The sequence below is a fragment of the Pteropus medius genome, unplaced genomic scaffold (genome assembly GCF_902729225.1).
Source record: "Pteropus medius unplaced genomic scaffold, Ma_sr-lr_union100, whole genome shotgun sequence".
NCBI classification, from domain to species: Eukaryota; Metazoa; Chordata; class Mammalia; order Chiroptera; family Pteropodidae; genus Pteropus; species Pteropus medius.
This window is the reverse complement of record NW_024354500.1, coordinates 11,602,345-11,629,180: the sequence shown is the minus strand read 5'-3', so window position 1 is coordinate 11,629,180 and position 26,836 is coordinate 11,602,345. Positions and strand designations below refer to the sequence as shown.

Genomic DNA, 26,836 nt, shown 5'->3' with positions numbered 1-26,836 from the left:
AACTGGGAGTGCACCTAGTGCTAAAGTTGTTACCTGAAACCATTTGTGGAAAATATTTACAGGTAAATGTTTTAGTTGTTGCTGTCTGAAGCAATGGATAACAGTCAGGGCAAAGAGTAGACTAAACAAAGAGCTTGGGAGGAAAGATTGGAAAATGAGATGCTTTGGGGATTTAGGGTTTGAAAAGCTCAGACATACTCCTGGGAATTCAGAAGGCCATGCACATTCCCAGGGCTGTGCACATGCTCAGGAAAGACTTGAGAAGGCCTCTGGCTGATCTTGAGGCTTTGAGCAAGCAGTAAGTGATCACTAAAGCAGGCTTGCGAACTGCCTGGTTAAATTTAAAGACATGCCCAACACACACTCTGAGCCTCTGTGCAAAGGCTAGGAGATATTTTTAGTTCTAGGAGTTTAAGTAGTACCTATCTAATGATTGATTAGTTGACCACTTAGATAAAGGAACAGAAACTTCAGTGGTTACATTTGACAAAGAACACGGACTATAGAATTAGTTCAAAATGGTCACTAAACAAATAAACAAACAAGAAAAAATCAAACAACTGCAAAAAGTATAACAACAAAAAGAGTAAAATCTGATATTGAGTTGCCACATTATAATACTCAAAATGTCGTGGTTTCAACAAAAAATTATGAGGCATACAAAGAAAAAAGAATATATAGCCCATACGCAGGAGAAAGATCTCAAATCAATAACTTAAAATTCCACACCTTAAGGAACTAGAAAAAAAGAACAAATTAAACTCAAAGTAAGCAGAGGAAGTAAATAATAAACATTAGAGTGGAGATAAATGAAATAGAGAACGAAAAAACAAAAGAGAAAATAGAAGAAACCGGTTCTCTGAAAAGATCAGTAAAATTTTCAGTAGACAAACTTTCAGTAGATGAACTAAAAAGAAAAGAAAGAGAGAAACTTAATGATCAAAATAAGAAAAAATGTGGGACATTAATCCCAAACTTAGAGAAATAAAAATGATTGTAAGGAAATATTATGAGAAAGTACATGCTAAAACATTAAATAACCTAGACAAAACAGTGAAATTCTTAGAAAGGCACAAACTACAAAAACTGACTCAAGAAGAAATAGAAAATCTAAATAGATGTACAACAAGTAAAGTGACTGAGTCAGTAATAAAAAGACTTCCATCATAGAAAAACCCAGAAACAGATGGCCTCACTGGTGAATTCTATTAAATAAATAAGGAATAATTAATACTAATCCTTCTTAAGCTGTCTCTAAAAAAAGGACACTGCCTAATTTCAATGCCAGTGTTACCCTGATAACTATTATCTTGATACCTAAGTCAGACAAGGACATTACAAGAAAAGGAAACTCCAGATCAATATCTTTATGAACATTGATGCAAAAATTCTTAACAAAATACTAGCATACTAAATCCAGCATACTAAAAGAATTACATACCATAACCAAGTGAGATCTATCCCAGGAATGAAAGGTAAGCTCAAACAATGTAGTATATCATATTAATAGAATATATGGAAAAAAAACCCACATGATCATCTCAGTAGATGCAGAAAAGGCATTTGACAAAACCCAATATCTTTTTATAACAAAACAAACAAACAAACAACACTCAACAAAATAGGAACAGAAGGGAAATTCTTCGACCTGATAAAGGACATCTATAAAGAACCCATGGCTAATACTGTACTTAATGTTGAATGACTGAAAGCTTTCTCCTAACTCTCATTAAGGGAGTTAAGGGAGTTAAGTAAGAAAAATAAATAAATAAGATCCAGATAAGAAAGGAAGGAAGAAATATGCTTATATGGTCAATCTACAATAAAGGAGGCAAGGATACACCATGCAATAAAGACGATCTCTTCAATAGGTGGTGCTGGGAAGACAGGACAGATACAAGCAAAAATAAAATAAAATTGGACCACTTCCTTACACCATGCACAAAAATAAACTCAAAATAGATTAAAGACTTAAATGTAAGACCTGAAACCATAAAACTCCTAGAAGAAAACATAAGCAGTAAACTTTTGACATCACTCTTAGCAATATCTCTTTGGATATGTTTCCTTGGGCAATGGAAAAAAAGAAAAAAAGAAAAAGAAACCAAATGGGATTACATCAAACTAAAAAATTTTTGCACAGTAAAGAAAACCATCAACAAAATGAAAAGACAACCTACTGAATGAGAGAAGTTATCTGCCAATGATACGTCCGATAAGGGGTTGACATCCAAAATATATAAGGAACTCATTAAACATAACAGCAAAAAATTGGCAGAAGAAATTAGAAATTGGCAGAAGACTTGAATAGGTATTTTATCAATAAGGACATACAGATGTCCAACGGATATATGAAAAGGTGCTCAACTTCACTAATCATCAGGGAAATGCAAATTAAAAACAAAATGTGATATCACTTCACACCTGTGATAATAGCTATCATTAATAAATCAACAAATAACAAGTACTGACAAGGACGTGGGGAAAAGGGAACCCTCATACACTGTTGGAGGGATTGTAAATTAGTACAGTAACTATGGAAAATAGTATAAAGATTCCTCGAAAAATTAAAAATAGAGCTGCTATATAATCCAGCAATTCCACTTCTGGGTTTTATCTGAAGAAAATAAAAACACTTACTAGTTATAGCCAAGATATGGAAGTAACCTAGATGTCCATCAATAGATGAGTGGATAAAAAAGATGTGATACATAGATGCAATGGAATATTATTCAGCAATAAAGTAAAATGAAATCTTGCCCTTTGTGACAACATAGATGGACCTAGAAGGTATTATGCTAAGTGAAATTTATCAGAAAGAGAAAGACAAATAATGTATGCTTTCACTTATATGTGGACTCTAAAAAAAATAACAAAACAAATGAATAAATAAAACAAAATGGAAACAGACCCATAGAAATAGAGAACAAACTGATGGTTGCCAAAGGGGAATGGGGGTGGGAGAATGAGAATAAAAATAAAAAAAGAAGAAATAAAACTATCTCTATTTGTAGATGACATGACCTTAGAATGCCCTAAGGATTCCATACACAAAAACTGTCATAGTTAATAAACAAGTTCGGCAAAGGTGCAGGATACAAAATCAATACACGAAAACCGAGGTAGACTTTACTGTATACTAGTGACACACTATAAATGCAATTACAGAAACAATTTCATTTATAATACTTTAAAAATAATAAAATACTTAGAAATAAATTTACTAAGAGAAGTATAAGACTTTTACCCTGACAACTATAAAATATTGTTGAAAGAAATTAAAGAAGACCTAGATAAATAGAAAGGTATCTGTGTGCATGGATTGGAAGATTTAATATTGTTAAAATGGAAATACTTCCCAAATTGCTTTATAGATTCAGTGCGATCCTTATCAAAATTTCAACTGCTTGTTTTGGAAAAATGGACAATCTGAATCTAAAATCCATACAGGAATGCAAGGAACCCAGAACAGCCAAAACAATCTTGAAAAAGAAGAACAAATTTGGAGGACTTGCACTCCCTGGTTTCAAAACTTACTACAAAGCTACATCAATCAAAACAGTGTAGTTCTGGCGTAAGGACAGATGTATAGATCAACCCAGCAGAATAAAGAGTTTGAAAATAATTCCATACACCTATGGTCAATTGTTTTTTGACAAGAATGTCAGGACCAATGACTGAAGAAAGAATACTCTTTTCAATAAATGGTTCTGGGAAAACTGAATTTCCATACGCAAAACAATGAATTTGGACCTCTATCTCATACCATATATAAAAATGAGCTTAAAATAGGTTGAAGATCTAATGTAAGAGATAAAACTGTACAATTCTTAGAAAGAAACATAGGTGTCAATCTTTAAAACCTTGGATTAGGCAATTGTTTCTTAAATATGACACCAAAAGCACGAACAACAAAAACAAATAAATTAGAGTTTATCAAAATTAAGAATTTTTGTGTATCAAAGAATACTATCAAGAAAATGAAAAGACAAATCCCAGAATGAGAGAAAATATTTGCAAACCATATATGTGATAAGCATCTAATATCCAGAATATATGAAGCTCTCTTAGAGCTCAACAATAAAAAGACAGCCCAATTATAAAATGTGCAAAGAATGTGAATAAATGTTTCTCAAAAAAAAAAAAAAGATGTACAAATGGCTAATCAGTGCATAAAAAGATCCTCAACATCATTAGTTATTAGGAAAATGTGTATCAAAATCACAATTGAAACCCTATGCTTTGCTGGTAGGAATGTAAAATGATGTAGCTATTGTGAAAAAGTTTGGCAGTTCCTCAAAACGCTCAATAGAGAGTCACATGAACCAGCAATTCCATTCTTAGGTATATACCAAGAGAATTCAGGACATATATTCACTCAAAACCTTATACACGAATATGCAAGTATTTTTCACAATAGCCAACAAGTGTAAACAACACAGATGTCCTTCAGTTGATGAATGTGCCATATCCAAACAATAAAATATTCAGCCACAATACTGAACTAAAGTATTGATACATGCTACAACACAGATGAACCTTGCTTTCATAATAAAACATGCTAAGTGAAAGAAGCCAGGCACAAAAGGCTCCATAGTATAAGACTCTCTTTACATATCCAGAATAGGCATATCCATAGAAACAGAGTAAATTACTGGACGCTAGAGGATATGGAGAGGAGAAATTGGGAGAGACCATGCTTCTTATTGGGTTTACGAAGATATTCTGGAATTAGATGATGGTGATAGTTTTAAAACATCATAAATATACTAAAAATCACTGAACTGCACACTTTGAAACTGTGAAAATGGTGAATGATGTTATAGAGAGTTTTATCTCAAACGTTTTTTAAAAAGAAAGAAAATACTAAATGCTAGCAGAAATGCCACCACCAAATATGCCTCTTTGGCACAAACATTATTTCGAGTTGATTACTTTGAGAAACAGCAGATGCAGGTGAAGTTCTAAAAACAAAGGAGAGGTTAAAATTTTGTAAGGGTCATTTACCTTTATCAAGGAAATCTCCATTTTTAAGGGTTTCAAGTTTTGCACCAGGAGGAGAAGGATGACTAAATCATGAGAATCTTAACAATGGAGAAGGCACTGACTTAAATCTGCATAATAAATCTTACCTTTGTTTACCTTGCTTTTCCTGATACCTCCCCATAACTGGTCATCCCACACCTTTCTTTTTTCTTTAGCTTAAGATGGTATGTAGCCCGGTGGCTTAGGCCACCTCGTGGAGTTACTCATTTTTCCCTGGGTATCTCTCATGTATACATGAGGTACACAGATTAATAAACTTCCATTTTTCTCTTGTTAGTGTGTCTTTTATTACAGGAATCTCAGCCGAGAACTGAGAAGGGTAGATGGAAAGTTATTTTCCTCCCCCTACAAGTATTATATTTCAGATTCACTCTTTACTCATCATTTCAACGAGGTAGGTGGTAAGCTATTCACCAGACCCAGAATTGTATTATTTACTGAAGTTGCATCATTTATCAGAATTGTATTATACAATAATAATTATATTATTTACCAGAACTGTATCATTAGGACTTAAAGATATGGAAGAAAGGTTTTTATTAGTTATCAAAATAAAATGAGTTTATAGAAATTCCTGATCAAATACATGGGTCAAATAATGTAAAGAGTTTCTAAGTTAGTCATTTTGCTCAAATGGTAGATTAACTCAATAATTACTCTCCAAATATTATTTATCCTAAGGTCTTCTAATTGTTTTCTTTTTCAACACTCGCTTGAATATTTTATCTATAGGCATATAAAGATTAGTCATTTTTAGAGAGAGAATTGTGAAATCTGTGGCCTCCTGCAAAGTGCACACAATTCTAAATTTCAAGTATTTTCTCAGTTTGTATGATGGAAACTTAACAGGTCTGATGTGCACTGGAAAACAGGAATAAGTAGCCCTGGAAACACGGGGCTATTGATGGCCACAATGATAGGGTCCTGACAGCAGACATATTTCAAATATTCAAGTCCTGTTAAAGTTTCTAGATATAACTGGGGTTCTCTGATCTGAAAAATTTTATAGCTGCATGTCCAAGCAGCAATTTAGAAAAGTTCGAAACAAATTTAGAAAAGCAACTTTAGCTCTTGTCTGCTGATAAAAACTTTAAAAGGCAGCAAAAGGATCCTCACCCCCACTTCTGGCCCTTCATTTCCTACTCAAAGGTAAACCCCTACAGATTACCAGAAAAATTTATAAACACTGCTTTGCTGCTTGTGAAGAACAAGTCTCGGCTGTCTCTCTTCTTCTTCTTTTTGACTATTCTTAGGAAAAAGAACTCAAACATCTTAGGAACTGGAAAATGAAAAAAATGTTTTATGAGAACCATGGATGGAGGGAAGCCAGAGGCCTCTCAGACTGATTTCTGAGGTAGAGCAAAGCCAGCGCTTTGTTAGGGAAGAAGAGCTTTGCAGTAAACGGAGTAAATGGTGGTAAGTTTATACAGACCACATATAAGACTAAGTGAGATTGGATCTTTATTGATACAATCATTCTGCTTATGAGAGCCTTTATGTTGTTGCCTAAATGTTACGGAAAACAAACAAAAGAACTACATGTAACTCTCCCCTCCTTATAAGTTATTTCTGTTCTAATTTCTTTCCAGATCTGCTGTGGCTACTTCATGCTAAAGCCCGCTGTCTTTAACTTCCTGGAGTTTAAACACTAACAACTTAAAGGTTTCTGCCTCATAAATAAACATAAGGAGTTTTGAGGTTATAAAAAATGAGAACATTCATCTCATTCTCAGTGACATGCCTGGTGCCCACCAATCAGATAAACGGCTGTCTTGTTGCCCTGAAGAAGCAAACAGTTGCTAATTAAGTATTTGACAAATTCTTAACCTATGTGGGTAAAGTCTTGAAACTCTAAGGTTAAAATCTTGACCTCAGGGGAAGTGATGGTCAAGGAAAGTCTCCAATTTAATACTATTTTTAAAGTGCTTCCCTCTTGTTCCCTTTCTTTGTTAACAACCTCGTTATTTAGCAAACTCTCCCATAAACCTGGGCAAACGCTGTCTTGGTGGCTCCATTCACAGTGACCCCCAGTTGTGTAAATTCTACCTGAGAATTTTCTTTCTTGTCTTCCTTTTCACTCTCACCTCAGGCTCTCAACCATTATTTTTTTTTAACTTACAATTGATCTGTCAGATATCAGTGTTCTCACCATCCTTTCTCTTCTCCCCTTCATTCCATCTTAGACTCTGCTATCACCTTGACTGTTCTGAAAACTAACTTTTTAAAAACAATTAAAACTGTTATCCTGCTGATAAAAGCAATACCACTGAAATATAAACTTCTCAGAATAGCACACAAGTCCTTTTTGATTTTGTAGAGAACAGAATAGAAAAATTAATTCCTTTAATTTGAAAATACCATTTTCATGTGAGATTTAATATGAATATGTAGTATTAATAGATTTATAAGATCAATTCTAAGAAAACCTTTCTCTTTCTTCAGGGATTTTATTTATATTTTTTGAATCGCTGTCCTTCTATCCCCAAGGAGATAGGGACTCTCAAACGTTTTTGTATCTAAGAATGAAATGCAGCCCCCTACGCCTGGAGTGCTACCTGCTTATGGTTTCAACATCAATCTGGGTCACCGGCCACAGGTAAATGCTTGGGGTTCCAGGGTAACAATTACACTCCCTTTCACCCTCAAATGAGATCTGGTTTGGACAATAAATTAAATGGTTGTCCTAGGCATAGGTTAGTTTAATAGAGAAATGTATTTTTTTTTTTTACTAAGTATCTTTCATAAAAATTAAAATGGAACTCTTTTATTTTACAGCTAAATACAAAAATGGTCTCTCAAGCATTGTTTTTAAATACTGCAAAGAAAGATTTACAGAGATAAATACTTAGATACGAGAGGCAATTTCTTCATTGTGATGTGTTAGACATCACTTCTTAAAATTAAGTTCCTTCAGACTTTGAACTCACCAAAGGTAGAAATTATTAGTCCTTGAATTTCCTGCTCTCTTACTAACACCATGGGCTGGGGTGGGGTTACTGGAGGAAGTGGGTGTTGAAAACCCAAGTCTGAGCACAGAATGCATTTTTCTATAGAAACTATAGTATAAACTGTAATTCAATTAATACTGTTAGTTCTGTTTAGTGATAAATTTTGGTTCAAAAGGCATTTTTCAGATTGGTTTGGTTCAAACTTGTTTTTATTTATAGAACTGTTTATATATAAAAACATTACTATTTATAAAATTTTTTAATATGTCCTAAATTCTAAAACCCAAATATTTAAATTAATTTCTGGAACATAATATTGTTAATGAAGTCTATCTAAAATGTTTCTATTCTAATTTACATTAATTTGCTTCAATGCATATTTGGTTGGGATTGGTGGGTGATGATTAGGCATTAATTCAGGTAACAAGGAGAGGATGGCATCAAGAAAGCTTTTGAGATGGGTGTGATTTAGACAGGTGAAGGTGGTAAGCAAAGGTGAAAAATTATGCGTGAGCTTGGGAAACAGTGACGACCCTACTTTTGCTAAATATGGGGCGTACAGAGAAAAATAGTAAGTTTTGCTATTCTGGTAACATCCTTTTTGTGGTGGCAAATTTCACAAAATATTAATTAGTTTTCATTTCCAGTGATATGCTGTTTCACAGAGTGCACGGTGGTATTAATATATTAATAGAAATTTAATAAACAGAAAATAAAACCTATTTAAATTTTATAGAAAAGATGGTGTTAGTTTTGATTTTTAAAAATGGTGAGCAGAATTAATAGGGTTTTAAAACAAAAGTTCACTTACACAATAGAAAACTGCCCAACCTTTCTGGTAAGAAAAAAATGTTTTCATTACTTATTAAGACAATCGGGAAGTTTGGGCAAGAAATGTAATAAAATATAGATAATGATCAATTACATTAAATGCTTTTGAAAAATTATTTCCATCATTGTACAAATATAGAACTAATAAGTCAAGAAGCATAAATACTATTTTGCAATAATTAAAATAAAAAATAGGTCATAACCTTTATTAAATATAAAGTCAATAAAATTTACATTTTGGTAAATATCGAATCTTGTTTAAATTTCTTCAATGTAGATGAAGAAGTAGTGTCAGCAGCAAAATTAAACAAAATGTACCCTGCTCTATACACCTGGAAACTGGCAAAGTCCCTGCACTGCCCTGGCCTCTGATGGCTACATACCAAAGGTGCACTTGGTGGGACGCTTGCTGACCAGGTCGCTGGGGCTACTTTTGGCTGCCAGTTGGCTCCACCAGTCAACTTTTTCTCTCCAGCATTCCACTGAAGATCTCCCCTAAAATCAAGCATGCAAAACAAACAAACAAACAAAAACACAAAAACACACTAATCAGAAAAGAATGGTGTGTGGCTCTTTAGATGCTTTTATTTGAGGCTAGAAGCAGTCTGTTTGAGTCAAATGATAATAAAGAGAACAGGTTAAAATTGATAGAAGAGTCTTACCATATTGTATCTAAGAGAGCTTAAAAACATTGACGAAAAATAATTTAGAGTTTGAACCTCAATGATAATAGGGATTTTCTACCACTTTTAATAGAAAAATATGCCACAAAATTCAAGTGAATTCCTCACCGGTTACAAAAAATTCCAACTAAGTATATCATAAATACTGTATACGTATACTTTATTGAATTTAAGATGCATCCATGATGACACTTACTGGATCTTGGAGAGTTTCACACAACTACATCACGACTACAACCTACTTTACAGCGATCGTGAAATACCATCTTTGTAACATGGATCCCAATTTCAGACATTGAAATAAGCATCTAAAAAAAGGGTATACTGTTTAGCATTCTTACTATCCTTCCTTAAAATTGATCCTCCATGAGAGACTTTAAAAAAAATCACTGTTAGCTAGGAATATTGTAATGAGTCTACAATTTAAAGTTATTAAAGTATTCACATCAAAATTCCCCAATATTTCTAGATATAACTTAGTAACAATCCTGGAGATTGAAATAGAGTATTCCTTTTCATTGCCAGAACCAATGGCTTGGAGTTTCCAGTAGAATAACAGCAAAACAAAAACCCAGAATGAAATACAGACCAATTTTGAAATTACCTAGCTTGAGAATGAGTAATTACTCAAATGAGTACCATATTTGAAGTTCAAATAAGTACAAATACATTGTCACAAAGAAACCAGATAATTTCAAAACACTTACTTTTTGGATGTGGTACCAGAAATTCCAAGATCTATAAATGGATAAAAGAAAAAAGAATTTAAATCTCTATACTCAGCTTAAATGATATGACATTTAAAAGATCAAAGAATCAGAGATCAAGAAAAAGTCTGTATTTTTCCCAGGAATGATTGCACTCAGTTTTATAAAGGAGTAACTATGTTAGAAAACATTCACAAATCTAACATTTTCTTTTACTTCACGTTATACTTAAGGATCACATTTTAACGTTAACTGGTGTTCAGAAAAGAGTAAACACAGCAGGCTTGAGACTACTATCTTAGGAAGGCCTGTGTGGCTGGCATCTGGGAAGCTGGCTAGTAAACTGTTCTCTACACTGAGATAAAACCTTTCCTAATGACACGTTGGCTTACTGTGACTAAAAAATGACGTGGTTTATACTAAACACCTGCTTTCCTTTTGCAAGACTGAAATTTTGGAGTGCCTACGCCATCAGTATCCAATAAAAACCCTGGGTGCTGAGTCTCTAAAGGGCTTCCTTGGGCAGAAACATCACACGTGTTGCCACATTTTTATATGCTCTTCCCCGATGGGAAGGAGAGAGCATAAGGAACTATGTGTGTGGATTCTTCCAGACTCTGCCTGTGTCTTTTCCCCCGATGATCCAGCTGTGTATCCTTACTATGCTGCTGTAATAAATCTCAGCTGTGAGTACAAAGATGTGCTGAGCCCCCTGAGTCCTTCTAGTGAATCTACGAATGTAAGGGTGGTCTTATTCTGCTCTAATCTCAGTTCATTTATTACTTTAGCAAATATTTGTTGAGCTCCTACATATGCCAGGCACCATTCTAAGTACTTGGAATATGTTCCTGAAGGAAGAAACGCTAATCCTGGAGAACTTGCATTCTAATGGGACAAAATGGAAATAAAATAATAAAGTTATAAAAAAGAAAATTATGTAGACTGCTAGAAAATGACATGGGAAGCCTATGGAAAAATGAAAAGGAAGAGCAGGGTAAGGGGGATCTGGTGGGGCAGTATGAGAGTGAGGGGCAGGCAGTATTAAACAGGATGCTCAGGGAGGCCCTCACAAAGGTGAGACTTGTGCAAAGCTCAGGAGAGATCCTGGGGAAGCGCTTCCTAGGCTGTCATCTGGTGCACTCTGCCTGATGGTAACTCTACGTTCGATGTTTTGAGAAACTGCCGAATTGCTTTCCGCAGTAGCTGCCCAATGTAACATTCTCACCAGCAACGTTAGAGGGTTTCGATTTCTCTTAATCTTCATCAACACTGGTTATAATCTGTCTTTTTTATTACAGTCATCGCAAGGGGTGTGAAGTGATATGTCATTGTGGTCTTGATATACATTTCACAGGTGACTGATGTTGAACACCTTTTCATGTGCAAATTGGCCATATATTCTTTGGAGAAATGTCTATTTAAATCATTTAACTATTTTAAAATTGTGTTATTTGTCTATTTATTATTGAGTTGTAAGAGTTCTTTATTTATTCTGGATACAAGTCCCTTATCAGATATATGTTTTCTCCCATTCTGTTGGTTGTTTTTCACTTTCTTGATGGTCTCATTTATAGCACAAAAGTTTTTAATTTTTATGTAGTCCTATTTATTTTTTCTATCATCACTTGTGCTTTTGATGTCATAGCTAAGAACATTATCTAATCAAAGGTCATAAAGATTTACTCACACATTTTCTTCTAAGAGTTTTATAGTTTTGGCTACCACATTTAGCTCTATAATCCATTTTATATTAATTATTTTGAAATAAGTAAGGAGTTTAACTGCACCCTTTTGCATGTGGCTATGTTGTCTTAGCACCATTTGTTAAAAAGATGATTCTTTTCTCATTGAACTGTCTTGGCACCTTTGCTGAAAATGACTGACTCTTTGTGTGTGTGTGTGTGTGTGTGTGTGTGTGTGTGTGTGTGTGTGTGTTATTTCTAGACTTTCATTCCATTCCATTGATGTATACACCTATCCCTATGCAGTACCACTTGTCTTAATTACTGTAGGTTTGTAGTAAGTTTTGAAATCATGAAGTACAAGGCTTACAAAGTTATTCTTTTTTTATTCAAGATGTTTTGGTTACTCTGGCTTCCTTGCATTTCCATATGAATTTTATATTCAGCTTGTCAGTTTCTGTAAAAAGATAAACTGGAATATTGATAGAGAATGTAGGTAAATTTTTTTTCAATTTTGTAATATATTTTAATTAAAAATATTCACTTATTGGTCCCTACAATTTTGCCTTAACAAAAATATCATATAAATGTAATACTACAGTATATAAATTTTTTGTGTCTGGCTTCTTTCACTTAGCATAATGTATCTGAGATTCATCTATGCTGTTGTGTATATCAATAGTTCATTCCTTTTTATTTCTAAGTAGTGTTCTATTGAATGAGTTTACCACCGTTTGTTTATATATTCACCCAGTGAAGGACATTTGGGTTGTTTCTGGTATTTTTGAATAGCACTGCTATAAAGACACATGTACAGATTATTGTGTGAACATATGTTTTCATTTCTCTAGGATAAATACTTAGAAGTGGGTTTACTGAGTCATATAAGTCTAGGTTTAACTGTAAGAAACTGATTTCCAAAATGGCTATACCATTTTGAATTTCCGCCAGCAAAGTTTAAGAATTCCAGTTGCTCTACATCCTTGTAAGAATGTAGTATTATCAGTTTTATTTTTCTTTTTAAAACTTTAGTCTTTCAAATGGGTGTATAGTGAGGTGAGATTTCTAAAAAACATTGGTATGTCATAAAATTCATACTTTTAAAGAGTAAAATTCAGTGCAAAAAGCATGTTCACAAGGTTGTGAAATCATTACCACGTTCTAATTCCAAAACATTTTCATCATCCCTAATAGCATCCTCACACCTATTAGCAATCGTTCCCATTCCTTCCTGCCCCAAATCTTGGACTATTCCTAATCTAATTTTTTTCCTAAAGAGTCCCTACTCAGGACATTTCATATAAATGAAATTATATACTATGGAGTTTTTTTTTGTGTTGTGATTCTTTCACTTATCAAAATATTTTCAAGGTTCATCTATGTTGTAGATTGTATCTTTTACTTCTTTTTATGGCTGACTAATTAGATTTTATGGATATACCACATTTTATTTCTTCATTCATCACTTGATGGACATTTGGGTTGTTTCCACTTTTGGCTATTATGTCAATTGCTGCCGTAAATATCTGTGTATAAGTCATATGGACATATGCTTTCAATTCTCTTGGGTATACACCTAGGAGTGAAATTGCTGGGTCATATGGTAACTCCATGTTTAACTTTTGCAGAGCTGTAAAATTGTTTTCCAAAGTGTTTGCATCATTTTACATCTTTACCAGCAATGGCTGAAAGTTCTAATTTCTCTACATCCCAGCCAACCTTTGTTATTCCCTTTTTGATTACAGAGTTCCTAGTGAGTATGAAGTGGTCTGTCATTGTGGTTTTGATTTGCATTTCTCTGATGGTGAATGATGTTCAACATCTTTTCATATACTTACTGGCCACTTATATATCTTTTTTTGGAGAAGCGTTTATTTAAATCCTTTGCCAATTTTTAAATTATTTGTCTTTTTATTATTCAATTATAAGAGTTCTTTGTATATTATTGATATGAGTACTTTAGGAGATATATGATTTAGGAGTATTTTTTCTCATGGGTTGGTTTTTTTTTTCACTTTTTCAATGGTATCATTTGTAACACAAAGTTTTTAATTTTGATGAATTCTTATTAATTTATCTTTTCTTTGATTGTATATTTGGTATTATACCTAAGAAGCCACTCCCTAACCTCAGTCCATAAAGATTTACACCTGGGTTTTTTCCTGAGAGTTTTATAGTTTTAACTTTTATATTAAGACCTTTGGTTCACTTTGAATTGATTTTTGTGGATGGTATAAGGAAGAGGTCCAACCTCATCTTTTGCATGTGGCCATCCAGATGTCCTGGCACGTTTTTTGAAAAGACTGTCTTTTCCAACTTTGAATGGTCCCGGCACTCTTGTAGAAAAATTGTTTGATGAGGTATGTGAGGTTTATTTCTGCGCTCTTTATTCTATTGGTCTATCTTTATACCAGTACCATTTGTCCTGATTACTGTAGCTTTGTAGAAGTTTTGATATTGAAAAGTATTTCTTCTTTATCTGGATAGTTTGGCCATTCCTCTAGTGGATCAGCTTCCTTCAGCTGAGATAATTCTCAGAGGTGGTTGGCCTCCGCAGCTAGAGTTAGAAATTCTTTATTTCTGAAGGAGGTACATCATAGTGTCCAGCAAAAGCAATTACTACCGAAGACTATCTACCAGTAAGATGAAATTTTAGAGTAGGAAGAAATATTCAAATATTCTCTCCATGGGTGTCATCAAAGCATTGTCATGGATGCCCAGACCAAGGATGATAAATGGGAAACAAAAGTAAGTGCATAGGATAAAGTGTAGGGGAAAAAAAACCTGTATTAGTGATTTGTTAAACTTTTGATATATCCTTGAGTAAAATAAAACGTAGGTATCTGTAAAGCTAAACCCATTCACCTTAATAAAAAAACCAAATTCAGAGTTCAAAGAAAAGGTCAATCTTTATTATAGCTGCCCTCATCTCCTAGGACTCTCTTCTCCACTTACCTAGCTCCAGACACTAGTTTCCTTGATGTTCCTTGAATGTGCCAGGCAATCTTCTGCCCCAATGCTTTTGTACTGGCTATCTCCTTTGCCTGCAAATATTCTCCTTCAGATATTCACATGGTTCATTTCTTTACCTTTGAAACTTTGCTGAAATTTTACCTCTTCAGCAAGTCCTACTCTTAGCTCACACTTGGTAGCACTTCTAGTCCCTTGTTGCCTGTCCTGCTTTTCCCCATGGCATTTGTGGCCTAGCATACTATAGAATTTATTTATCTGAAAACATTTAATGTTTGTTTCTGTCCTTCCTGAGCACCATAAGAATAGAAATTTATATCTGTTTTGTTCACTGATTTACCTCTAGAGCCTCGAAGAGTGCTTGGTACTCAATAAATATTTGTCGAGTGAATAACTGAAATTCACTTGGATACTCAATTGGCAAATATACTGAATCTAAATTACTCTATGTTCTCGTTTCTGAAAGAAATGAAAAATTAAGTACATGTTATGCACAATGCACTTGGTTTCATATTTGTATATGCTCTCTAACTATTCCTTTGGCAATTTAGAGTAAAAATGACATGGGTACTGCTTGTGAGACAATGGCATAGTGACTGTTTATCTTCCAATGAACTGAACTGGGTAAAGCACTATGAATTTGTCTACTCCTCAATCTATTCACCTATAAGTGAATCCAGAAACAATATATACAAAAAAGACAGGGGAAAAATCACATAAGATTTAGTTAAAGAAAAGTGTATTACTCACTGCCTACTAAGCTGGCAAGAGATGAGTCAAGATCACTCCCAAGGGCTTTGCTTGCTGCCATTGCGGGACTGGGAGGTACCATTGAGATGGGTGCAGGCTGTCCAGCTGGTGCCATGGTTGGCATCAGAAGATCACCTAGACCATCAAACACTGGAAATCAAATAGACCAGGATCAGAAGAATTGAAAAAAAAAAAAAGATCATATGGAAAACTAAAGGGAAACTGTCTTTTGAAAAAACTATGAAAACAAGTGAATATACAATCTTATAAAAAAAAAAAAGGCATGTAATTCACACTTATTATGACTATGACACCAAAAAGAATGTCTTTATGTATGTCTACTCAAAGTATGGAAATACTAATGAACATGAACAAAGAAGGGGAAAAAAATCTATGTAATGTGCAGGAAAGTGCACAGACTCTGGAGTCAGAATTGAGCTCAAACTCAGCTACATGCCTCATTAGTTGAGAGACTTTGAGAAAATCACTGTCTGAGATCTGCTCATCTGTAAATGTGGAGAGTACCACTAGTACATAGCTTTGTTGTAAAGATTAAATTAGATAATATATCATGTCTTTATTATAACGTTTGTATTATATAGGCACTCAGTAAGAGGTAGCTATGGTTACCCTTATTAAAAACTATCACTAAGACACATTTTTATTCAAAATGGTAGTGATATATCAAAGCCTAAAAATGATTTATTTTCAAATCCTACTGTGCTTACTTTTAAAACAATTCTTAAATAAGAAAAGAAGGCTGAAATCTCCTAGTTACCTACGAAATCAAGGTCAGAATAAAACCTGATCTAATGGTCACTTCCTAGCAATAAGTATCTGAAAAGTAGTTGATCATATTTCGGAAGTAAGAATTTTGATTTTTTTCCTCTCATTACAGCAATCAGTTTTGGTTCAAACTTTAAGGACATATTTAAAGTAAACACTATTTTAAATAATAAGAATTCATGTCATTATTAATGGTTCCTGATTACCACACAACAAATTACTACGTGTTTAGTTCCTAGAATACAGAGAGGTCATTCAAAATGCAGACTCACAGGATTTCCATAAGTTATTGCTAATATCTTCTTATCCATGTCAAAAAAATTTGTGGCTGTTAATTTTTATCAAAAAACTATGCATATTTACCATAAACACTACTACACAATAAATCTAAGTTTAAAAAGCACAGCATTCAAATAGGCACTGGCAATAGAAGCAACCAAATTGTCAGGCAAGGGATATATTTAGGGTGTTTCTGAAACACATTTAATTGCCAAAAACTCACCAATTGAAAATTTGTAGTGAGGACCCAGCATGGGAAGAGTAGAATGGAAGAGAATACAAACAAAATGACAGCAGGATGAAAGGTTAAAAGGCAGGCAAAGAATACTATTTGTGTCTCAACTTCATAAAATCAAGGGCCATGCAAGCTTCAGAGGGTGTAAGCAACAGCAGGGGGGAGTGTCCACACATTCAGATACTGTACAAAGATTCAGTACAAAGTACTTGTTTTTCCTTAATCATATCTAAACCATGTGCATGTAAGCTCATGCAAACAGATGGTGTGCATGTTTGTTAAGTTAGATTTCTGCTAAAAATTAAAAACAGAAACACAGAAAGTGATTACAGGTTATCCTTAAAACTAGCAAAATGTACTGAAAATATTTACTTAAGTTACTAAATAAGAGATTTACTGAACAGTTTTAAAACCAGGCCATCATTCAATATTGCATATACATTTCCTAATATCATACTAACCTTAGATGGTGTATTTTATAATCAGAATAAAAAGAATGTTAAAAATCACTGCCTCACCTGACGGATCAAAGGAGCTGCCACTAGAAGTTGAAGGCGTTGTTCCAAAAGCTGCCTCAAAATTGGGCTGTAGCAGGTTATTCTGAGCTGGAGTCACTGGTGATGGAGAAGGGGCCATGAAAGAACCCCCAAATCCTAGAAAAAAAGTGTCAGAAAAATGTAAGCAGAAACAATTAAACATGGGTAAAGGCCATAAAAATGGAGCCAGAAAAAGTTATAAAAGACTGAAAAGGAATTGAATGTATAGAAATAAGTCAGTGACACCTGGGAAGTTAGTTTTTTAAAAAGTTTTTCAAATATCTTGATATTTGTTATATACTAATGAAAAATTTAAGTTAATTAGAGACAAGACAGCACACGATATATACCCTCGTTAAGAAAACCTGTGGCAACCAAATCTATCACTACAATGGAGTACGTAAAGCTAAGAAGGTCTCCATGGGGTTAAAGTCAAATAATTATTTTCATTATATTTAAATTTTGTTTCTTCAAATCACAATACCAGGTAGTTAGACAATGCTTAGTTATACACATTGAATCAGTATAATAATAAAAATACAAATAGAAAAATATGCATGCACTCTCCCATCAAATCCTCTTTTATATCTTTCATATATGCTTTAGCCCTATTGCTACTACCACCAAGTTTAGGCTTTCCCAATACTGTTCTGAGAATTCATAAAGTCACCCAGGGGGGCTCCTAGTTTGGACTTTCTTCAATCTAGTCTCTGCAACAGAGCCAGAGTGATTTTTCTGAGTGGAAAATGTTGACAAAGTACCTTCTCTAAAATCCTTCACTGGCTCCCCACAACTTTCAGATTCACAGAATGCAGATTCTTTTGTATAATGATCAAGCTCCTTTGTCTCTGACTCCCACCTCATCCCTGCAAACTAGGTTGCTGCCTAATGCACCATCATAGTGAGTCAGGTGCCTGCTCTGCAAGGGCTTCTTGTCTTGTATTGTCACCCACTACTATCAGCCACAACTACCCCCACCCCGCCCACACCAAGTACAAGTGAGTTATGTGATCTGCCTCTGTGTCCTTAGCACCTGGCACATATCTCCACCGTACTGCCATCATACTTGTTTTTTCTCGCCCCCAAACTCCCACCCCAGGGATGCCTTTTTGGTGCCAGGAACTATGTCTTCTTTTCTCACCTCTTCCACTAATATTCAGCACAATGACTAGAACATTGTATTCATGTTTATTGAATGAAGGAAACTTCTGAATATAAAGGGTGAGGAGAAATCCGACTATTGTAAAGTAACTGAATCTCAAATTAAATATTTATCTTTGGAAGGCTGGAAGCAAATCATTTCTCTCAATCAACAGTCAGAAACAGAAGCAGAGCTCATCTGCATTGTTTCTGTACAAAAATGTGCGATCTGTGAAGGAAGCGATTTCTTAATAAGGCATTAGATCAGGTTCTATTATCAAAGAATTTATCACTACTAGAAATCTTTTTTTATACTGTTTGGGTATATATATTTCTTTCTAATCTAGTTACATTTCTCTGCTTTGGCAACTGCTTGCAAAAAATAAATAAAAAATGCTTAAAAAAATAATCCTTAAGTTTACAGCCATAAAACCAATTTATAATTTTGAAAATGGCCTCTATTGAAATTCTCCAGTTACTATTTCCTAAAGCAGGCAGTAATGTTCAAGTCGTGTTGCTCCTGGAAATTGATATTGATGTGGGTTTAGGCTTTCTTTGTAATATGTATGGAAAAACTGTAGCTTGGAAAATTGTTACCTATTAGAAGAGGGTCTTTAAAGTTCACAGTGGCTACTTAAGTGATTTTGGTATTTGAGTGATATAAGCATCATGTAATTTTCCTAACTGAAGAAAAGACATTTTCCAGATCCTTAAGATCCTTAATATCAGTATGAAGTGAAGATGAGCTAAAAGTAATTATTTTTGTGATTGTGACCATTTTGGTTTTAGGAAAATTGGTGGCTGTGTTCACACTGACTTTTTTTAAATAACCTACACCTCAAGTCAGAATATGGCTATGGTTAATTTAGGCGATTGTTCCTCAGTGTGGTCCTCTCTGTTATAGGTGGATGTGCAGACAACTGTACTTGACCCTCACTTTCTTAAAATTTGGCCAAGAAGAGACAATATATTCTAGAATCACAGCATATTAGTGTTGGGAAGGGTCTTAGGATCATCTGATTCAATCCCGTCTTTCCATGGCTAGAAGAGACTTGAAAGATGACTATTTCTATTACTCTCAGTTCTTATGAAATAGATGCCCTCACAAACCTAGACTAATTTAAAAGATATTAAATGATATAAAATAACCAACTAATTATCTTAAAAAATCTATTGCTATACTCTAAAATGAAGAGCTACATAGGAAAATTATAGACATTAATAAGGAGTTGTGGGGAACTTCTCCTGTTAAGTAAAAAGTTTTAGAGCTCTGGAATAGAGGTAAGTAATAAGAAAACCTAAACCTCAATCAATCTTTCTATGTGGTTCTTAATTACACTAAGAAAGGTCTTCTATAGAATTGAAAGTAAGGTAATCATCAGTAGGCTTCTGGATGTCCTGCAGGCATATTTGAACTGTCCTACATTATAACTGAATTGCCAACTATCTTCAGGTGCTCAACCATCCACAGGCTCACTGCCTTTTATCATAGATAATTAGTCTTACAAATATATCTTTCTAAAAGGAAACAGCCTACACACTTAATGACGTTTTATTAATATAGACATATCAAAACTGACACAGTCTACATAACATATCATATCACTTGGGTCAAGAGAGTGAAATTTTAAAACAATTGGTAGATAAACACACTCCCACACATACTCTCCTCACACTCACATTTGCTTCATTATGTTAAAGATGGTATCATTTCAATTACTCTCAGTGATACGATCAGTTGTCAACATATTCCATTTATTAAAATCAACCTGAGATAGTCAATATTTCTAGGAATAACAACCCGAGAACCTTTCATCTGATACTTTTCAGACTGTTTCCCATCCCCACAGACTTTCTGTAGACTTTCCCATTGAGTGAAATGGTTATTAATTCAATACTGAACATTTTTATAATTTAAATCAGTTCAAGGACTTCTGTGGCTCTGCTACAGTCACTTGTGTTATGTGGTTACAGAGGATGCAAAGCTACAAAGGGCCTCATAAGGCTGGCCTATATTCTTCCCTATCTTTGGAATTAAAAATAAGATGTGACACAATCCTATATTAGCACAGATTTATGGCACAGTCACCTCAGAATTGTGTCTGTTATGGAAGAAAATGATTTTCTTGCTTGATGTCAACCTCAGAAATTAGGCATATTCTTTAACACACCTAATCTCCTTAAATAATCCATTTTTACATCCGTCATCCAGGAATTTGTCCATATCTTTCAAACATCTATATTTTCAGCTGATGTATATTGAGAGGAGTTTGACAGCTTTACTCTTCTCTGTGTGAAAAAAATATGTCTCTTTATTTGTTATAAACTTAACTCTCAAGTTTCCAGTTAGATTCTAGTTGAGATATAAATAATATCTCTATCCTACCAGTAACCTCAATGACTTGGAGAGAATACCCAGAGAGAAAGAAAGACCTCAGAATTCTGCAAAAAGACAGAACATTTGATTTCATATACCATTTTAAGCTTAATTATAACTTCAGAGCAAAAGTTTATAATCAGTAATCTCATTTTAAAATTGACAAGGTCATTTTGCCAAATAGCCATTTAAAACTATGCTATTTCTGCAACTTCCTAAAATTGATTCGCTATACTTGAAAATCTTAATTAAGGTTATTGGTTTAGTAAGAGCTTAAAAGTTTTTGTGACCAATTTGAAGTTGTTATGAAGAATATGTAGGCCAGGAGAAAAGCCAGATAAGCTAGTACTGTTTTCGCCAAGCAACCAGTTGTGGCTTGTGCTGAGTGCACTGCCTCTTGCCATATTTGCAATTTCCAAAGTCCGCAGAAGAACCCCAGATCTTCATCATTGATTCAGGAAAATAACAGCTGGCAGTCACTGGCATGAAATGGATTCGGGAAATAGGAGTGTCATGTTTATAGGAGAGGATGAGAAAGACACAAAGAATGCTACTGCCCCTGGGAAAGATTGTTAAATAATCAGTGTGAATTATTGATGGAAAGAAAGTTCAATGGTGGGGCTGTGATTACCTCCTCTAGCCTCTTGAGGAAAGATCTGAACCCATGTCAAACAGCCTACAACTCTGAAGGCTGATGAAGGCCCTTTAATAATTACTAATGGGCCCATTACTCATTACTAATACAAGAATGAATGTTCCTTGGCCTGCTATACCTGGTGTCAGGATTGTTCACTTCTCTAAAGTATGAGAGCCAGTCAATAATACCCTATCAAAGGTTACATGGCTAACAGGGAATTTAACCTGAAAGACTGTAAATGGTGGCTTCTCTGTGCTGATGGGACCCAAATTCTCACCAGCCCCTTGCCAACTTTATAACCAAATGCATACTTTGTGGTGACTAAGGAGGGATAGTGGAAGCTGCATATGAGTATGTGAGGCCTCTGTGACGCTGCTGCTGTGTTTCGTGTTATGTACCCTTCTAAGTCAGAGTGAGTTAAACCAGCAATGTCTTGTGAGTTTGACTGGTAATCTGAACTTGAAACTCACTATTGCAGTCTTGCAACTGGCAAGTGCTTTGCCTGTAAAAATAATTTCTAGGTCTGGCTATCATTAAGCCCACTTTGCTTTGCCCCCAAGGAAGACCGACGGTTAGCTTTTAATGTCTTTGCATCTTTGAATGTTTCCTTTTAATCTATCTATCCCATCCTGGCAATAAGCAACAATTCTAGGCATCTTGTACCAATCTATTCCCCCAACATAGTCCTGTTGAACTGGGATCACTGTAGGGGTTTTCAAATAGAAAAATGAGCAGCTTGTTAAAAGGTGGCATATGTGGCAGCAGCTTCAATCCAATGGCAGAAATCTTTATAAGAGTTTCTCCTAGTGTGATTCACATCTTATAGAAACAACTGTCAAATACCATAGTACCTTTCCCCACAAATTTCTGAAAAAGAAAAAAAAAGATGCGTATAGGCAACACAAGATAAAAATCGCTAACACAAACATATCCCCTTTTTTAGTAAACAAAAAGAAATGTGCTAACTGAATGTAAGGCAGATTAGGGTATCCGTGGAACCACAGGGGTAGCTTATATACAAATGGGATTTTAAGACTAATTTCAAAAAATCCTGGGAAATAATCAACCTTCTATTATATAATGTCTCATTTTCCAATTTTGTGTCTCAAAAGGGATAGAAAACATGCACCTTAAAACTTATATGTTACTTATAAAAGTATATCCAAACTTAACTTCAACAAAATACCACTTTATTTTAATTTAATTAATTACCCGCTAGTAGGTCTGCCGATGCTGATGAACTAGAAGCAGCCTGAGGTGCAGGTTGGGGCTCAGAAGCACTACTTCCAAATGCATCTACCCATTATCCATTATGCAGCAAAAAAGTAAAAGAGTGTAAACAGTAAGTACAATAAGTAATTTAAGTGTTTTGCTGAGCATTGCATAGATATGGAGCTTTGTATGGTGAGGTTGTCTCCTGTGGATGTGAAATGATGGAGTGAATTGAATTATGTTCTGACCAGTTTATTCTCTCAAAAAAAAAAAAGAGTTCTGTAATATTTAAGAATTAACACTTTCGTAAAAAAAATTTTTTTTTTTTAAGAATACAACCTGGACTAAATCCTGTCATCTATCAATATACGATCAAGGTGTAAAAAATTTGCCCAAAGGTTATAAAACAGAATTTTCCCATTTAGAACTCTATTAAACTTAAACATTTTTTTTAAAACAAATTTAATTCAAGCAATAGCAACAACCCTCTTGTACATATATATCAAGGTTCATTGTTTATTTGCCACAATTTTTGAGCCTCTGAAAGTCAGAGACTGTTACATCTTTGCACCCTGCATGTACCCTACCCATCATGGCACATACCATGATGCCTAAATGTATGTAATGTGTTTTTAACTTGCTAAGGCTGGTATTGTAGCCCACAGCATACGCATTTATGGATATTCATGAAGAAAGCACTTCAATCCTGTACTTTCTCCTACAAATTTATTGTTAACAGAAGACTTTAAATGTATCATCCAAAGGAGTTTAAGAGTTAATTCAGTATATCTCCCTATCTTCGAATAACATATAAAGGAAGAGGAGAATACATTTAAATCAGTGAAACATCTTCCAATTCTCTGGAAGGATTTTAAAACATTAACTTCATCATAAATAAACCCTAAGGAATAATGCATGACATCTAGAGCTTATGCTTTCAGTTTCGACTGGCTTATTTGTTTTCAATTCTGAACTATCTAGTTAATTTTTATATCGCTTTTAAGAACTTAGAAACATCGGTTTAACCAACAGATCAGGATCACCAAGGAAGAACAGTAGAAGCAAATTCCAATGAGCTGATTCTACATTAGAATGAACGAAAAGTTAAAAACACAATGATCCGGTGTTGTTAGGCCATGCACTGAAAATTATGATGAACTGGTGAGGATGAAGATGATGATGGCAAAAAAATGGAAAAGATCTTAAAAATTTAGGTTTACATTTAAGAGATGAAAGTAACTTCACACGGTCAAAAAATATATAATGAAATAGAAGATCTAAAAACTATTATGAAGAAAAAAAGATTCTGTAAGTGTTGAAGGAGAGATACGCACCCCCAAAAAGGTCTATCACACCTGAAGAATCCGCCTTTGCTGGAGAGGCAGTGGTTGCAGGAGATGGAGCTGCAAATGTATCCACTGCAGTGAAGCACACAACAGGAAAATTGCATGTCACCCAAAGGAAAATGAAACCAGGAGCCTTGACAAATGGCTTCTTGAGATTTCATGTTTAACAAGAGGCAGTAAGATTGCAGACAATCTTAACAGTTAAGGAAAAGCAAATGGATTTGAAAGTATACACTTTGCAGAAGAAAATAAAATATGACTTCTTGAGGTCAGAGGTTTTAGTGTAGAACAAAAAGTTTTGTTTTCATCATGTTAGATTTGAAATATTAACCCCCGTCAGTTGGTGATGGGCCAAAGAATAAGATTTTTAAAAGTGAATCTTCAGTTTAAAAGAACTCAAGACAAACCCACATGTTTTTGTATCAGCCTCTCCACACGTAACCCCCACAAAGTATCTCTGAAGGCTTGACTTTGGCAAAAGGACTCACCGGATAAGAGGTCAGCAGTGAGAGAACTCTCAGGCACAGGAGAGGCCCCTTGTGGTGGAGAAGAGAAAGCATCTTCCAAAAGTGAAACAAACCAAAACCAAGCAGAAGTAAGTAGAGAGCTGAAATCAAAGTCAAACATCTAGCAAATGCATTATCACAGGTGAGTACAAAGAGCTCAATTACGAAAACATCTAGGAAAACTAACGTAAGGGTTGCTTTGATTTTACCTGTACCAAACAGGTCTATGCTAGGAGCAGCATCCGGCTTAGGCGCTGCAGCGACTTCAGGAGCAGACTCAAACAAATCTAAGACCAAGAACACACATGCCTTTACTCAGCTTGACAAACCAGAATGAAACAGGATCACTTTCCAATTCTGAATTAGTACTCTGGAGAATTCTGAAGTAAGCAGCAAATGGTTTCTAGAGAACCATTTAATTACACAGTATTCATGCAGTAACAGTTGTGGATACAGTATATCTCAAGTACCAGAATTCAATCCACCAGATGGAAAGAGTTCAACAACAACAACGACAAAAAATTACCACCAAAGATATCTAGAGCAGGAGGAGCGGTGGTGGTGGCGGCGGCGGCGGAGGTGGTAGCGGTGGTGGTAGCAGCGGTAGTGGCAGCAGCGGCAGCTGCAACGGCGGGAGCAGGAGAAGGAGCAGTGGCGGGAACCGGAGGGGCTGTGCTAGCTGTAGGGGTAACTACAGGAACACTGGTTTCAGGTGGCTTCATTGCAAAGAGGTCCAGCTCAGGTGCAGCCTCTGCACTACCTTCAGACGGGGCAAAGGGGTCTTTTGGAAAGGAAAGTGGAGACACATACAGCATCGGTAAGGAGAGAGACAAGAGAGAAGCATCATAACTATGGGTAAGAGACACCTGACACAGATATTTATTTACACACTAGTTAGGCATTAGGCTGCTTGGATTGAACTACTGTCCTATTAGCAGGGCATCAGGGATTAGGATGTTTTTCTAAGAAAAAAGAAAACTCAGCAGGTGCCTCAAGTTGAGAAACTGAAATATTTCAAAGTACTACAAGATTAGACTGTAGTCTACCATCAGACATTGTTATTCTTCAAATCCTTACTTAATCTGGTCAATTTGGTAGCTTTGAAATTCATTAAAACATGCTTATATATTTGAACTCAGTGTTACGAAAGAGTATAATACAGCATTAGAGAATAAAAAACATTAAGAGAGCATACTTGTGCTGACAAAAATTGTCAATCTTGAGAAATTGTCAATTTTGATAAGTATGCACTTCATTGTCTTAATGTTTTAAGTGCCAGCATTATTTATTCAGTTATGATGAATGATACTTTCTACTCAGAAGAAATTAAAATTAGAAAAACATATGGCCACATCTAGCTACGGGAGTTTCACATTAGGACAGAAAAACAACAGACGGGCTCATGACTTTTAAACCCACCATTTCCTGAACATGCATCAAGTGCTGCTGCTACAGGGGTTGGGGTAGCTGGTGCGGCGGCCCCTTCGGATGTTGCAGGGGCCTCCCCGGGAGAAGCTGCAAAGGCATCTTGGGTGCAGTTTTTAAAACAGTAGAAATTAAAGGAATAAAAAGAGAAGAAAATATAGTAAAAGAACCAAGTTAAATTGCAAAGAAGGCTCCCTTATACAACATGAATTTCTTAAAATGCATTTTTATGGTCCATGCACGGCGGGTGGTCACAAAACAACAATTCTTTGCGCCCCTTCATGTTAGTTACATGCAAGTAAGTGGTACAGTGTTGATACTGTGAGGACCCAAAAGGTAACAAGATTCTCATTGTATAAGGGCTCTGAGAAGCATGTTTTATGTTTCGTTAGAAATTAATGGATGTGAAAATCAAAATACAAAAATAACTTTATTATGTAATTTAAGACATTAAACTTTGATGTCCAAGTAATACATATTATGTTACTATGATGTTTTTGACTAGTGGTTTCTAGCAAACATGGATGTCTTCTTTAATGCCAATAAAATGAAATATATGGCAGTAATGTAAAGAAACAATCCTAGTTTTAAAAAATTTTATAGTCAAGTACAGGCAAAATTATACTGTTATATGGAAGTTTTACTAAGTATTCATAAAAGTTAAGTCATTGTCATTCTTGAAAAGCATTTTCAGATACAATCAGGACTTGTTTTAAAGAAATAAAGAGATAATAAAATAG

At 34.8% G+C, this 26,836-nt stretch overlaps 1 protein-coding gene across 19 annotated transcripts in view; it reads right to left on the bottom strand.

Moving 5' to 3' along the window:
* Positions 1–26,836, bottom strand: part of SNAP91 (synaptosome associated protein 91) — a 125,433-nt gene that overhangs the window by 8,737 nt on the left and 89,860 nt on the right. For 10 of the 19 annotated variants that reach the window (XM_039852840.1, XM_039852839.1, XM_039852837.1 and 7 more), the window contains 10 exons: positions 26,091–26,198; positions 25,198–25,452; positions 24,881–24,958; positions 24,654–24,725; positions 24,154–24,237; positions 17,436–17,570; positions 15,618–15,767; positions 10,216–10,246; positions 9,209–9,320; positions 8,806–8,829 (listed from right to left, as the gene is read on the bottom strand). In XM_039852840.1, the coding sequence (XP_039708774.1) occupies positions 8,806–8,829; positions 9,209–9,320; positions 10,216–10,246; positions 15,618–15,767; positions 17,436–17,570; positions 24,154–24,237; positions 24,654–24,725; positions 24,881–24,958; positions 25,198–25,452; positions 26,091–26,198 (1,049 nt within the window). Of the gene's footprint in view, positions 1–1,558; positions 1,878–8,805; positions 8,830–9,208; positions 9,321–10,215; positions 10,247–15,617; positions 15,768–17,435; positions 17,571–22,819; positions 22,904–24,153; positions 24,238–24,653; positions 24,726–24,880; positions 24,959–25,197; positions 25,453–26,090; positions 26,199–26,836 lie in introns of those variants that run through there. The other 9 variants (XM_039852844.1, XM_039852849.1, XM_039852850.1 and 6 more) reach the window with 7 other exon arrangements.